Source organism: Bufo bufo, chromosome 2 (genome assembly GCF_905171765.1).
Source record: "Bufo bufo chromosome 2, aBufBuf1.1, whole genome shotgun sequence".
Taxonomy (NCBI): Eukaryota; Metazoa; Chordata; class Amphibia; order Anura; family Bufonidae; genus Bufo; species Bufo bufo.
In genome coordinates, this window is record NC_053390.1 from 549,258,301 (window position 1) to 549,274,899 (window position 16,599).

The 16,599-nt window shown below is 45.6% G+C and overlaps 1 protein-coding gene across 4 annotated transcripts in view; it reads right to left on the minus strand.

The window, feature by feature from the left end:
- The window catches only part of HERC6 (HECT and RLD domain containing E3 ubiquitin protein ligase family member 6), a 99,872-nt gene that overhangs the window by 26,081 nt on the left and 57,192 nt on the right, over positions 1–16,599 (minus strand). For 2 of the 4 annotated variants that reach the window (XM_040418092.1, XM_040418090.1), the window contains exons 13-16: positions 8,628–8,767; positions 7,474–7,590; positions 7,031–7,138; positions 1,933–2,103 (exon numbers count right to left, since the gene is read on the minus strand). In XM_040418092.1, coding sequence (XP_040274026.1) covers positions 1,933–2,103; positions 7,031–7,138; positions 7,474–7,590; positions 8,628–8,767 — 536 coding nt within the window. Of the gene's footprint in view, positions 1–1,932; positions 2,104–7,030; positions 7,142–7,473; positions 7,591–8,627; positions 8,768–16,599 lie in introns of all 4 variants that reach the window. The other 2 variants (XM_040418091.1, XM_040418089.1) reach the window with 1 other exon arrangement.

The window sequence follows — 16,599 nt, forward strand, 5'->3', positions numbered from 1 at the left end:
CGCTCCTGTGAACACCGCAGCCTTCTCCATGCTCACGAAGCACAGCGCCGTACATTGTATAGTAGCTGTGCTTGGTATGGCGCTCAGCCTCATTCACTTCTATAGGGCTGAGCTGTGCCTAGGCAATGTGACCAATGAACGTGTCATCACTGGCCTAGAAAAAGCTGTGAGAAGGCTCTACTATGAGCACTGCTGCCTTCTCACACAGCTGATCGGCTAGGGTCCCGGGTGCCAGATCCCCACCGATCAGTAATTGATGGCCTATCCAGAGGATAGGTCATCAGTCTTAAAGTCTCTGAAAACCCTTGTAAGTCCCTCAGACTCCCTAAACAATATATTCTGCTCCAAGCATCCAAGAGTTCAAACTGCTGCCTAGGAAAAGGTGCAGCTGCAGGAAAATGCTCTGGTGTTATATTGTGAACAGAAGAAGGAGTTCTTCTCACCACAGACACCACAACAGTCCCATGGTCTGCTTCCATGGTGATGTCACGGTTGTGTCATGGTCTCGTTGTTGCTTGCCGTGACACGTTAGCCATGCATGCTGGTTGCCTGGGGCAATGTGTTGTTTTTGCAGCATGTGTGTGCTTTACTCCTTAATCCTGGTTCCTTCTATGTCTGGTGCATGTGGGGTTAAGTTCCTGGTTGGGTGTGGTCACTTTGAGCTATGTGGCTGGTAGTCTGGGGTTAGTTGTCCTCCAGCCTCTGTTGGTGCTGGAGCTACTTTCTGGTGCTGGGTATTCCACCTGCCCAATCCTTGAGGGCCACCTTGTGGGACATCAATGTCATCCCGTTGTTTCTTTGTCTTCTACTCTACCTTCCCTATTCTATTTATGGTGTGGGTTATGTTCAGGGTTTGTGTTGTTATGTCTTGTTGTTCCATGTATGGTCTGTCTTTGGTGTGTACGGTCCTGCATGGATGCTAGACATTCCCCTGTCTGTACCTTCGGTGAGAGGGCTCCTAGGTTCCCCGAAGGGGGAACAATGAGTCAGTGAGCAGCTCTGCCTGGGGCCTCCAGGCATCCTGGCCGCTAGGGGGTTCAAGTAGTTGCTGGTGAGTTGGTTCCTCTGTTTGTTGTTTTGTACTGAGTCCGGTACGGGGTTCCGGTACCAGTACATTTGCATGGGTTCCAGTTCGTTGTGGTGTGGACTGCTCGTGTGCCTTCCAGTAGCCGCGGCAGGTAAGTTACCAAGTATTCCAGTGTTCTTGGGTCAGTGGTTATTCTTGCCACTGGACTTTTACCTGCCAATCCAGTTTGCTTCTCACTGTTATCCCTCTCTGTGAGCGTGGTGTCTTACTGTTATGGTGTAATGTTCTAGGGGTTAGGTGGACCCGCTCTAGGACATGACAGTAAGTTTTGTTGTTTTCCCATTGTCGCTGGTAACTAGGCCTTAGTGAGACGCTTGTTCGTTCACCTGGGAAGGAACAGGTCGTCCCTAGTCCTCACATTACTTCCAGGGATCATTAGGGTTAGTAGGGCCCGAGGTTCCTGTGTATGAGCCCTCCTACCATCTGGGTTCGCTCATACAGTTAGGAGTCAGGGCTAGGATTAGGGTGGTATTAGGAGGTTACCTGCTTCCTGTCCCCAGTGTCCAGGCCTAGTCTTTATTCCAGTATCCTATCAGTGTTCGGTGGGGAGTTTCCCTCCACACCGCACCGTAACAGGTGAGTATGCCACTGGCAGTCCAGATGAAAAACATCTCTGTCATAGTTTTCAATTATTTTAAAGGGGAATCTGCTCTGTTGTTCATTCTGTGTAGATTATTTTCTGCACAGATTTAAAATCTGCATTGTGAAAAAAGTATAAGAATGAGCGTGTCCATTCCGCCATACTGAATGTACTAATGCACGACAGAATAAAATCAACATTTCTACCAAAGAATTTTATTCAAAAGACACAGATGACTAATTTGATAAAAACCAACAGATTTTACCTGTAATTCCTTTTGTAGGTCACAGTCTTCCACCACGCTTAACTTCTTCAGTGCATCTTCCACTAGATGTTGGTGTCTGAGTTTGAGATGTAAAATAGGTATTCTGGGGGTTTCACTACTGCCCAGCAATCTGTTTATCATAAGCACTTGGTTGGCTTGTACCTTTTCTTTCTAGGAATAAGATAAGCACAAATGAGAAGATGGATGGTTAGTAACAAAGGAACATTGGGGGGAGATTTATCAAAACTGGTGTAAAGGAAAGCTGGTTTAGTTACCCATAGCAACCGATCAAATTCCACCTTTCATTTTGCAAACAATCTCTGAAAAATAAAAGTTGGAATCTGATTTGTTGCTACAGGGAACTAAGCCAATTCTTCTTTACACCAGTTTTGATTAATCTAGTTTGTAAAGAAATGCATCCATCCAGTTAAGCCTGTTATCCTGCAAAGTTGATCCAGAGGAAAGTTAAAAACTCTCATGAGATAAAAACCAATCTTCCCGACTCCAATCAGGCAGTGAGAATAACTCTCTGGATCAACAACCCATCTCTAGTAGCTATAACCTGTAATATTATTACCCACCAGAAATACATCCAGGCCCCTCTTGAACTCTTTTAGTGAACTCACGATCACCACCTCCTCAAGCAGAGAGTTCCATAGTCTCACTGCTTTTACTTTAAGAATCCTCTTCTATGTTTGTGTACAAACCTTCTTTCCTATAGACGCAGAGGATGTCCCCTCGTCACAGTCCTGGGTATAAATAGATGATAGGAGATATCTCTGTACTGACCCCTGATATATTTATACATAGTTATTAGATCTCCCCCCAGTCGTCTTTTATGTTCGAAATTGAATAACCCTAATTTTGACGATCTTTCTGGGTACTGTACTCCACCCATTCCAGTTATTACTTTAGTTGCCCTCCTCTGAACCCTCTTCAGCTCTGCTATGCCTGTCGTGTTCAAGGTAACCCAAAATTGTACACAGTACTCCATGTGTGGTCTGACTAGTGACTTGTAAAGTGGCAGGAATATGTTCTCATCACGGCAGGGGTGTAACCACCATAGAGGAAGACCATGCGACTGCTATGGGGCCCAGGGCAAGAGGGGGCCCAGTTGGAATCATCCCCTCTTCTACTGGGGGTGAAAACTTGGTCAGGAATCTACCCTTTAAAGAAACTACTTTTAGCAAACGAGGCAGTGGAAAAAATGGCCCAAGGGTCATTGAAAGGCGTTTAGGCGGAAACCCTTCTGTCCTGTGTGGGGGGTCCTGGTTTGATCCTTGCTATGGGGCCCTTCTTTCTCTATGTAAGCCACTGCATCATGGGCATCTATGCCTACTTTGATGCACCCCATAATCTTATAGGCATTGGCAGCAGCTGGTTTCTACAGCTTAGTTTGCTGTTTACTAAAATTCCTTTTCCATTTAGTAAGTACGGGTGACTTGCATTATTCCTTCCCATGTGCATAACCTTACATTTGTCAGTGTTAAACCTCATCTGCCACTTCTCTACTCAAGCCTCCAATCTATCCAGATCCCTCTGTAGTAGTATACTGTCCTCTTCAGTGTTAATTACTTTACACAGTTTAGTGTCTTCTGAACAAATTGATATTTTACTGTGCAAGCCTTCTACAAGATCATTAATAAATATATGGAAGAGAATAGGGCCCAATACTGACCCCTGTGGTACCCCACTAGTGACAGTGACCCAATCTGAGTGTGTACCATTAATAACCACCCTCTGTTTTTTATCACTGAGCCAGTTAGATAGATACAGATTAGATATATACAGATTAGATAGATGGATAGATAATAGATCATTAGACAGATATGAAACAGAACGATAGATAGACAGACACAGCTGTTCACTTTCTGTGGCAATCCCAGGCCTTTCCCAGGCTCTGAGGCCTGTAACAGTGATGTTCATATGGAGCCCGGAAATTAATTGCAGTCTATGGGAGTAGTGATCTGAAGATAGCATGTTAAAGACCCCTAGGGTGTAAAAGTGTGAAAATAAAATCACCTCCTTTCCCCATATTGAAAATAAAAATAAGCAATAATTATTTTTTTATATTATTGCCATTGCTGCGTCCCAAAATGCCCAAACTGTTCAAATACTAATATATGTATCCTGTACAATGAAAGCTGTAACAGGAAAAAATATCAAAATGGCCTATTTGCCATTTTTTGCCACTTCACCTTCCAATTTTTTTAAATATAAAGTGATTAAAAAGCTACACACCATACCATACAAAATAGTATCAATAAAATGAAAGATCGCCCCACCAAAAAATAAGCCCTTACACAACTGTGTAGACATAACAAAAAAAAAGGTTGTGGGGGGGTCAAAAAATGGTAATGCAAAGAAAAAAACATTTTTAAGTATTAAAACACAAGAACAACTGTAAAAATGTGGTATAACTGTAATCCTACTGATCCAGAGAAATAAGGTTACAGGACAGTTTTACCGCATAGGGAATACTGTAAAAAAGGAAACTCATAAAACTGTGACGGAATTTAGTTTTTTCCTATTTACACCCCATTTGGAATTTTTTCTACTACATAATTTGGTATATTAAATGGTGCCGTTAGAAAGCATAACTTGTCCCACAAAAAAACAAGCTTACATACTTACGTATTTTTCGCCCTATAAGACGCACCTGCCCATAAGACGCATTTAGGTTTTTGAGGAGGAAAATAAGAAAAAAAATAATTTGAACCAAAAGGTGTGCTTTTGGTGGGTTTTGAACTAATGGTGGTCTGTGGATGACAGTATTATGGGGGATCTGTGGATAACGCACTGTTATGGGGGATCTATGGATGGCATTGTTATGGGCAATCTGTGGATGGCACTGTTATGGGGGCATCTGTGGATGACTCTGCTTTGGGGGGGGATCTGTGTATGACACTGCTATGGGGGGATCTGTGGATGACACGTATATAGCAACTTATGCTAAATATGTGTCATCCACAGATTCCCCCCATAACAGTGTCCCTGTGTAAATAGTGACCCCCAAAACAGGGGGTGGAGGCCGGCAACTGGTGTTGAAATTGCGCAGGGGTCCGGTGCAGTCACTGTACTCTATTACACTTGGCCCCGTACACAGCAGTATTCATATGTAAAGTGTAGGCAATCCATATTTAAAGTGTAGGCAATCCATATGTAAAGTATAGCAGTCCTCTGCGGTAGCGCAATCCATGTAGTACTCACTATGAAACTCCCATACTAGCAGGTCACTCACTTAGTCACGCACATGCTCCTCCCACTTTATTGATGAAGCAGGCGGAGAATGCACATGATGAAGTAAGTGACCGGCCAGCCTGCCTGCTAGTACTGGAATTTCATAGTGAGTACTACGTGGATTGCGCTACCGCAGAGGATTGCTATACTTTACATATGGATTGCCTACACCTTATATATGGATTGCCTACACTTTACATATGAATACTGCTGTGTGCGGGGCCCGCTGTAATAGAGTACAGTGACTGCATCGGGCCCCGCCACGATTCCAACAGCAGTTGCCGGCTGGGGGGGGAAAAAGTGCATCTTATGGGGCGAAAAATACGGTACATCTGTATGTACGGGACAATAAAAAAAAAAAAGAGATGGCATGGTGGGAATGCAGGGTGTAAAACATGAAAAAAATCGCTCCATCAGGAAGGGGTAACGAAAACTTACATTTCCAGTTTTCCTGGGTTGACTCCTTCTACTCAAGACATCTTCAAAGGTCCTCATGCTGCCGTTAGTCACAGCTTTCATCTCCTTCCCTGCAGCTTGGTGACCTTCATGATGGCAGAGGCCTGTGTTTCTTACAGTCCCCTCGATGATCACTCACATTTCTCTCCTGCCTGAACTGATCACACAGATCGGTGTCGGGCAGGGAGAGAAAGAAGTGTGCAGACGCACGGCTCTCTCACTCATTGGGTAAAGCGCTGTATGAATTACTGTATTTTTCGCCCAATAAGAGGCATTTTTTCCCCCCAAAAGTGTGTGTGGGGGGGGGGGGAAATGTCCCTGCGTCTTATGGGGTGAATACTAATGAGCAATTCCATTATGGAAGCACTCATTAGTACCGGAGGACCAGGAAGCAGTGAAGGCTCTGTACTTACCATTTCCTGGTCCTCTGCAGTCGGCTGTGCAGTGGCTGCGCACCGCATGAGGGCCCTCTGTGACCTCACGCTGTACGCGCCAGTTCACAGCAAGCTGGAGACAGAGCGCAGGCGGTGAGGAACCGCGGCGTCCGGGAGCAGGAGAGGTAAGTGGTTTATTTATTTTATCTGGCATGAGGCTGGGGGCTGATCTGAGGCAATGGGGGTAATGAGAGGCATAAGGGCTGATAATGGGGCTGATGAGAGGCATAAGGGCTGATAATGGGGTGTCACGATCCCTCCCGTGACAGATGCTAAAAGATCTGAGAGACTTAAATCACGTGAGGTTATCTGACAGCCGAGAGGTTTTCACTTTGCAGTGTTGTTGTTGGTATGCCCACACCTCTTGTTTCAGGTGTAGTTTGTGGCCATTACTGCTCCTCTATTTAATCCGGACTCACACTTCTTCCCATGCGGTTGATATTCTCTGCCTTGAGTTGGAAGAGCTGGTGGGCTGATTAAGGGCTGATTATGGGGCTGATGAGAGGCATAAGGGCTGATTATGGGGGCTGATGAGAGGCATAAAGGCGGATCATGGGGGTGATGAGAGGCAATGGGGCTGATATGGAGGCTGGTGAGAGGCATGAGGCTCTTATCTGAGGTCTGATTGGGGTTCATTTACATTGGGGTCTGAGCTGAGGTCTGATTGGGGGTCTGAGCTGAGGTATTATTAACATTGGGGGTTTGATTGGGGCTGTCAGATGAGGTCTGATTAACACTGGGGGTCTGATTGGTGGTCTGACCTGAGGTGTAATGAAAAATATTTTTTTCTTATTGTCCTCCTCTAAAACCTAGGTACGTCTTATGGGCTGGTGCATCTTATAGGGCGGTATACGGTAGTCTTTTTTTCATTCGTACTATGTATGTAATTTCAGGGAAGACTTTGTGTGATGGATCACCTTTTATGATATTCTATTATCTGCTTTATTTAATTCAAAAAAGTAACTTACATTCATCTTCTCTATTGCATCGAAATGCAAATACTGAATCTTGGTGGCAAATGTAAGGATAAATGGATAACGACAATATATTTCAGGTAGTATGGTGCCATTAGCCTCCTGCTGTAAAACACGATAAGAGAGAATCTGAGCCTTAGAGGACAGAAGATTACGTTTACATCAACATTTCAGAGTTTATTGAATCAAGAAGAATTCTGACTACAAAGTTGTCTTCTGGTATAATACATCTCTGCATAACCCTTACAACACTCTACTGCATATACCTGGGCACACCCACCCCAAATACAGTATCATGTGTAATAATTGTCCCTTATGCTGGCCATACAAATGGCAGTGCAGACACACACCTCTATATATAATGGTCTTGGAAACATAGCTTGCCGATTTCCAACTACCTATACAACGTGCAATTTAACACAAAATGGTGTACTCACAGTTTGTCTTTGATAGATCCTCCAGTTCTTAAGATCAACAGGGATGATGATTACATTGGAAACTTCAGGCACGCAGAAGTAGTTTATTGGTACTTTATAACCAGCTTTCATGTTTGCCTGCATCACAAATATATATATATATATATATACATACACACACAGAAACATTGCTATAAATATGCTACTAAATGAAAATGAGGATTTATGCCAAGTTGTAAAGTTCCGCTATCCACAGGATAAAGGAAAACCATCTGAACTTTGGGGGCCTGACGGCTGGGCCCACACCAATCAGTTCGATGGAGGTTCTGTTCCTCCAACTGGAGTGTTAGGTTGCACATGAACACTGACACGCCGCATTCATCTATGGCTGTGCAGTGCTTGGCTATCTCCAGCAGTTCCATAGCGAATGAACGTGACACAAGCTCTTTAAGGGGCATCTATCAGCAGATTTGTACCTATGACCCTGGCTGACCTGTTACATGTGCGCTTGGCAGCTGAAGACATCTGTGTTGGTCCCATGTTTATATCTGTCCTCATTGCTGAGAAAAATTATGTTTTCATATATGCAAATGAGCCTCTAGGAGCAATGGGGGCGTTACTGTTACACTTAGAGGCTCTTTTCTCTCTGCAACTGCCACTCCCTCTCCACTCTGATTGGCAGGGCCAGGTAGGGAAAACATCATTACAGCTGGCCCTGTCAATCAAAGTGGAGAGGGTGCGGCAGTTGCAGAGAGAGCAGAGCCTCTCGGTGTAACAGTAACATCCCCGTTGCTCCTAGAGGCTTATTTACATATAATAAAACATTATTTTTCTCAGCAATGTGGACACATATGAACGTGGGACCAACACAGATGTCTTCAGCTGCCAAGTGCACATGTAACAGGTCAGCCGGGTTCATGGGTACAAATCTGCTGACAGATGCCCTTTTTCACAACTGGCACATGAGGGACATATGTGAAGCTGCTGTAGATAGACTGTCTATTTTCTGTAATTAATCAAAAGGTTTAGTGGGGGAGGGGAGTGGGTTTTATGAAAAAGTGTAGCAGATGCTGATATGTATATTTCTGCTAATTGAGATTATGAACGGTTCATTCCTACATAAGTGGCTACAGTTACATTTGTAAGGTGAAATCTTAAAAAATGTCCAAACCCACCTTATAAAGCCGCTTTAGTACTTCGAGTATATTTTTCTTAGACTCCTTGTTATCATTGAATACACTCAATACCAAGGCAATTTTAAACATCTGGACTTGCTTTGTCAGAGAAGATTCAGGCAAAGATGACCATAATGTCTCTGAAAAAACGACAACAAAGTATTTCACAGATGTGGAAATAAGATGCAATTTCATTAAAGGGGTTATCCCATAACTAATGTAAAAAAATTCTAATCAGATCATCATATAGTACATGACAACCTCTTTCTAACAAAGCTAGAACCAGAGCTGTACCTCACATGGATCCAGAGATCTCCCCATTCAATGCTCTGCTAGATTGATATCAAGCTGGCAGCTCAAAGGGAGTGTCTATTCTGCTGCAGCTAAGGGGCGTGTCCATGCTCTCCCTATCCCATCTCAGGAGGTGTGTCCATGCTCTCCCTATCCCAGCTCAGGAGGTGTGTCCATGCTCTCCCTATCCCAGCTCAGGAGGTGTGTCCATGCTCTCCCTATCCCAGCTCAGGAGGTGTCCATGCTCTCCCTATCCCAGCTCAGGAGGCGTGTCCATGCTCTCCCTATCCCAGCTCAGGAGGCGTGTCCATGCTCTCCCTATCCCAGCTCAGGAGGTGTCCATGCTCTCCCTATCATAGCTCAGGAGGCGTGTCCATGCTCTCCCTATCCCAGCTCAGGAGGCGTGTCCATGCTCTCCCTATCCCAGCTCAGGAGGCGTGTCCATGCTCTCCCTATCCCAGCTCAGGAGCCAGTTGAAGGATGAAACTGAGCATGTGCGGCCATCTCAGTGAGCGGGTCAAAGAAATAAGAAAAATAGGAAACAGCAGGTGGCGCTACACAGATACATTTTAATAACTCAGTGGGGGAGATTTATCAAACTGGTGTAAAGTAGAACTGGCTTAGTTGCCCATAGCAACCAATCAGATTCCACCTTTCATTTTTCTCAGCTCCTTCTGGAAAATGAAAGGTGGAATCTCCCCCAGTGTCTAAACTAAATTTTTAATAACACGCAATTACGAAAGTATTCAGATCCAGGTGCTGAACCCAGCAATATAAGCCTTTGACATGTCCCTTGTTAATTGCCAGTATTTTCCTCCTGTGCCGACTGCTACTAATGAGCGCTTTCATTGACCCCCCCCCGTGTTAATAAAAAGAAAAAAAAAAAAAAAAAGCACTCACCTTCTCCATTTGCTCGCGCTGCTGACTGGATATGCAGGACAGGACCTGCGAGACGTCATCACGCTGGAATGCAGATCCTGTCCTGAGCTTCCAGTCAGCAGGGGGCATTCACCGCAGCATTAGTAAATGGAGGAGGTGAGTGCCTTTTTTCTTTTTGTAGAAGCTGGGGGGCATTTCTCTTCCTGGGGGGCACTAATGGGAGCATTATTCTTCCTGGGGCGCAAATGGGGGGCACTAATGGGGGCATTATTCTTCCTGGGGGCACAAATGCGGGGCATTATTCTTCCTAGTGGACACTAGTGGGGCCATTACTCTTACTGGGGGGCATTAATGGGGGGCATTAATGTGGACAGTATTAATTTTGGGGGTGCTAATGGGGGCATTACTATTACTGGGGGCACTAATTGGGGCATTATTAATTCTGGGGTGCGCTAATGGGGGCATTAATTCTGGGGTGCACTAATGGGGGCATTAATATTATTGGGAGCCACAGTATGATAGTGACTAAACACCCCATGTTAAGCCATGCCCCCACAACCACACCCCCTTTGGGGTGTGGCTTAACTTGGGCAGTATTTTTTGTTGGTGTGGCAACCCTATGTATATGGCACTTACTAATATAGTCTTTGTTGATATTCTGCCCCATTTTCTATATTTGATAAGCCATTCTCCCTTGTTGGCCAAGTCTTTGTGCTCTCCACACAGAGGTCCTGTCCATAAAATGGCTGCTGATGGAGGGCCATGTGACCAGGCAAATCTCCATTCAAATACACTACACCTGCACTAAACTCCCAACAGGGCAAGTGCAGATGGCAGATGCAGTGTATTTGAGCGAAGAAGGCTGAGTGATGTGTCTGGAGTTATATTTGCCTAACAAGGGGACATACCGTAGCTTATGAAATATAGCAAATGGCACAGAAAATCAGCACAGGCTATTTTAGTAAGGCCTCTTGCACACGACCATATGGCTTCTTCAGTATTTTGCGGCCCGCAAAAAATACGTATGACGTCCGTGTGTATTCCGTCTTTTGCGGAACGGAACAGCTGGCCCCTTATAGAACAGTACTATCCTTGTCCGTTATGCAGACAATAATAGGACATGTTCTATCTTTGAACAGAAATACGGAAACGGAAGGCATACGGAGTACCTTCCGTTTTTTTTGTGGATCCATTGAAATGAATGGTTCCGTATATGGAATGCAAAAAACGGAATGGAAACGGAAAAAAAAAACGTTTGTGTGCAAGAGGCCTAAGTGTGATATAGTCATCTTATATACAGTCAGGTCCATAAATATTGGGACATCGACACAATTCTAACATTTTTGGCTCTATACACCACCACAATGGATTTGAAATGAAACAAACAAGATGTGCTTCAACTGCAGACTGCCAGCTTTAATTTGAGGGTATTTACATCCAAATCAGGTGAATGGTGCAGGAATTACAACAGTTTGCATATCTGCCTCCCACTTGTTAAGGGACCAAAAGTAATGGGACAATTGGCTTCTCAGCTGTTTCATGGCCAGGTGTGTGTTATTCCCTCATTAATCCAATTACAATGAGCAGATAAAAGGTCCAGAGTTCATTACAAGTGTGCTATTTGCATTTGGAATCTGTTGCTGTCAACTCTCAAGATGAGATCCAGAGAGCTGTCACTATCAGTGAAGCAAGCCATCATTAGGCTGAACAAACAAAACAAACCCATCAGAGAGATAGCAAAAACATTAGGCGTGGCCAAAACAACTGTTTTGAACATTCTTAAAAAGAAGGAACGCACCGGTGAGCTCAGCAATACTAAAAGACCCGGAAGACCACGGAAAAGAACTGTGGTGGATGACCGAAGAATTCTTTCCCTGGTGAAGAAAACACCCTTCACAACAGTTGGCCAGATCAAGAACACTCTCCAGGAGGTAGGTGTATGTGTGTCAAAGTCAAAAATTAAGAGAAGACTTCACCAGCGTGAATACAGAGGGTTCACCACAAGATGTACACCATTGGTGAGCCTCAAAAACAGGAAGGCCAGATTAGAGTTTGCCAAACGACATCTAAAAAAGCCTTCACAGTTCTGGAACAACATCCTATGGACAGATGAGACCAAGATCAACTTGTACCAGAGTGATGGGAAGAGAAGAGTATGGAGAAGGAAAATATTCAGCCAAATGCTTCAGAACCCATTGGACGGCGCTTCACAGTGCAGATGGACAATGACCCAAGCATACTGAAAAAGGAACCAAAGAGATTTTTGAAGGGAAATAAGTTGAATGTTATGCAATGGCCAAGTCAATCACCTGAACTGAATCCGATTGAGCATGCATTTCACTTGCTGAAGACAAAACTGAAGAGAAAATGCCCCAAGAACAAGCAGGAACTGAAGACAGTTGCAGTAGAGGCCTGGCAGAGCATCACCAGGGATAAAACCCAGTGTCTGGTGATGTCTATGCGTTCCAGACTTCAGGCTGTAATTGACTGCAAAGGATTTGCAACCAAGTATTAAAAAGTGAAAGTTTGATTTATGATTATTATTCTGTCCCATTATTTTTGGTCACATATGCAAACTGTTGTAATTCCTACACCGTTCACCTGATTTGGATGTAAATACCCTCAAATTAAAGCTGACAGTCTGCAGTTAAAGTACATCTTGTTTGTTTCATTTCAAATCCATTGTTGTGGTGTATAGAGCCGAAAATGTTAGAAATGTTTTGTTTTTTCAGCCTAATGATGGCTTGCTTCACTGATAGTGACAGCTCTTTAAATGTCATCTTGAGAGTTGACAGCAACAGATTCCAAATGCAAATAGCAGACTTGAAATTAACTCTGGACCTTTTATCTGCTCATTGTAATTGGATTAATGAGGGAATAACACACACCTGGCCATGAAACAGCTGAGAAGCCAATTGTCCCATTACTTTTGGTCCCTTAACAAGTGGGAGGCACATATGCAAACTGTTGTAATTTCTACACCGTTCACCTGATTTGGATGTAAATATCCTCAAATTAAAGCTGACAGTCTGCAGTTAAAGTACATCTTGTTTGTTTCATTTCAAATCCATTGTGGTGGTGTATAAAGCCAAAAATGTTAGAAATGTGTCGATGTCCCAATATTTATGGACTTGACTGTACATGATGATCAAAAGTAGTCAGAAAGTGGCCAACCATTTTAAACAAAAGTTTTATTGTGCTGTTTAACACGTGAAACATCAAAAGGCTGTGCTCACATATTGTAGACTTTAAAGGGATTCTGTCATCAGGTTTGGGGCTATAGAGATACGGACATGCACGGCTAGACCTTACTTGTGCCCAGCCACGCCCCCCTGTGAAGGAGCCCAGCACCGCCTATGTCTCCTCCTTTCATCAACGATAGATTGCCGTAATCTCGCGATGCGCAGAGCCGGTATAGTGTTCCTTCCCTGTGCTGGTATCAGCCTCAGGGAAAGAACTGCGCATGCGCGAGCTAGCGCATCGCAAGATTACGGCAATCTATCGTTGATGAAAGGAGGAGACATAGGCGGTGCTGGGCTCCTTCACAAGCGGGCGTGGCTGGGCACTGCTGGGCACAAGTAAGGTTAGTGCAGCCCCTTGGACACATTCAACACTCATTTGCATATCTATAAAATCTTTTTTTAAAGAAATTAAAACCACACAGCCCTATAGGACAGGTATATTGCGGACACGCTAGCGGCGATCTAGCCGTGCATGTCCGTATCTCTATAGCCCCAAACCTGATGACAGAATCCCTTTAACACTTAGGATACCGAGGTGTTTTCATTTTTGCGTTTTCATTTTTCTTCCCTATCTTACTTGAGCCTTAACTTTTTTATATTTCCATTCACAAAGCTGTATGAAGGTTTATTTTTTGTGGGACAAGTTGTACTTTTTAATGCCACCATTAAGGCCTCATGCACACGGGTTCCGTTTTGCCGTGATCCGTGACCGTTTTTTCGTCCGTGGGTCTTCCTTGATTTTTGGAGGATCCACGGACATGAAAAAAAAGTCGTTTTGGTGTCCGCCTGGCCGTGCGGAGCCAAACGGATCCGTCCTGAATTACAATGCAAGTCAATGGGGACGGATCCGTTTGACGTTGACACAATATGGTGCAATTTCAAACGGATCCGTCCCCCATTGACTTTCAATGTAAAGTCAGGAGTTAATATACCATAGGATCGGAGTTTTCTCCAATCCGATGGTATATTTTAACTTGAAGCGTCCCCATCACCATGGGAACGCCTCTATGTTAGAATATACCGTCGGATTTGAGTTACATCGTGAAACTCAAATCCGACAGTATATTCTAACACAGAGGCGTTCCCATGGTGATTAACACATTGGTGGCTAGTGCGGCCGCCCCCCCCTCCCTCCCCTGTAGTTAACTCATTGGTGGCCAGTGGGCCCCCCTCCCTCCCCTGTAGTTAACTCGTTGGTGGCCAGTGGGCCCCCCCCTCCCTCCCCTGTAGTTAACTCGTTGGTGGCCAGTGGGCCTTCTCCCCTCCCTCCCCCTCCTAATTAAAATCTCCCTCCTATCATTGGTGGCAGCGGAGTGTACCGATCGGAGTCCCAGTTTAATCGCTGGGGCTCCGATCGGTAACCATGGCAACAAAGGACGCTACTGCAGTCCCGGTTGCCATGGTTACTTAGCAATTTGTAGAACCATTATACTTACCTGCGAGCTGCGATGTCTGCGTCCGGCCGGGAGCTCCTCCTACTGGTAAGTGACATGACCTGTCACTTACCAGTAGGAGAAGCTCCAGGTCGGACGCAGACATCGCAGATCGCAGGTAAGTATAATGGTTCTACAAATTGCTAAGTAACCATGGCAACCGGGACTGCAGTAGTGTCCTGGTTGCCATGGTTACCGATCGGAGCCCCAGCGATTAAACTGGGACTCCGATCGGTACACTCCGCTGCCACCAATGATAGGGGGGAGATTTTAATTAGGAGGGGGAGGGAGGGGAGAAGGCCCACTGGCCACCAACGAGTTAACTACAGGGGAGGGAGGGGGGCCCACTGGCCACCAACGAGTTAACTACAGGGGAGGGAGGGGGGCCGGCCGCACTGGCCACCAATGAGTTAACTACAGGGGAGGGAGGGGGGCCCACTGGCCACCAACGAGTTAACTACAGGGGAGGGGGGGGGCCCACTGGCCACCAACGAGTTAACTACAGGGGAGGGAGGGGGGCCGGCCGCACTGGCCACCAATGAGTTAACTACAGGGGAGGGAGGGGGGCCGGCCGCACTGGCCACCAATGAGTTAACTACAGGGGAGGGAGGGGGGCCCACTGGCCACCAATGAGTTAACTACAGGGGAGGGAGGGGGGGGGGGCCGGCCGCACTGGCCACCAATGTGTTAACTACGGGGGAGGGAGGGGGGCCCACTGGCCACCAACGAGTTAACTACAGGAGAGGGAGGGGGGGGCCAGCCGCACTGGCCACCAATGTGTTAACTACAGGGGAAGGGGGAACTGCCCCCAGCTGCCTGGCAGCACCTGCCAGGCAGCAGGGGGCAGCCATGTACACAGTTCTTTTAGTATATTCTAACCTGAAGCGTCCCCATCACCATGGGAACGCCTCTGTGTTAGAATATACTGTCGGTTCTGAGTTTTCACGAAGTGAAAACTCAGCTATGAAAAAGCTTTTATGCAGACGGATCTTCGGATCCGTCTGTATGAAAACTAACCTACGGCCACGGATCACGGACACGGATGCCAATCTTGTGTCATCCGTGTTCTTTCAAGGACCCATTGACTTGAATGGGTCCGTGAACCGTTGTCCGGCAAAAAAATAGGACAGGTCATATTTTTTTGACGGACAGGATACACGGATCACAGTCTCGGCTGCAAAACGGTGCATTTTCCGATTTTTCCACGGACCCATTGAAAGTCAATGGGTCCGCGAAAAAAAACTGAAAACGGCACAACGGCCACGGAAGCACACAACGGTCATGTGCATGAGGCCTAATTATGGCATAAAATGTAGTGGGAAGCGGTAAAAATATTCCAAATGGGGTGGAATTGGAAAAAAAAGCAATTCCTCCACAGTTTTACGGGTTTTGTTCCCATGGCGTTTCGTTTGAGGCAAAACTGACCCATGCCCTTCATTCTCTGGGTCAGTACGATTACGATACCCCATATGTATAGGTTTTTATTGTCTAAAAAGTGTAAAAATAAATGTAACCCCTTCCCGACACATGACGTACTACTACGTCATGGGAACCACTGTGTTCCCGCAATTTGACGTAATAGTACTTCATGGTGATCACGAGGGCACCGGAGCGGTGCGCGCGCGATTACTGCAGGGGCCCGGCAGTCCCTGGTAGCCGGGCCCCTCCTGTATCCGCCGACATTGCTGTAAAAGCCGATGCCGGCGGATTAACCCCTTCTATGCCGTGGTCCGCACTGACCGCGACATAGAAGGGGTTTGTGTCGGGTGAGTGAGCGCATCGAGTCCCCGCGCTGCTGTGGCAGGGACATGATGCGTGACAAGGCAGCCCGATGCCGTGCAGAGGCTGCCCAATGCCTAGCACGGCATCGGGACCTGCCTTCTACGGGTGCCGAGGAGATCCAGCCTCAGGCTGGGTTTCCTAGGCAACCTCTTAGTGTATGACTCAGTGTAATACACTAACAGGCAATAAATTACAATACAGATGTATTGTAATGCATTGCAGAGGGGATCAGACCCCCAAAAGTGAACATCAGAAATAAAGTAAAGAAAAAAAAGTTTAAAAAAAAAGTGTTTTTAATAAAATTAATAAAGTAAAAAAAGAAAAAAAAAACGCCCCTTTACCCTT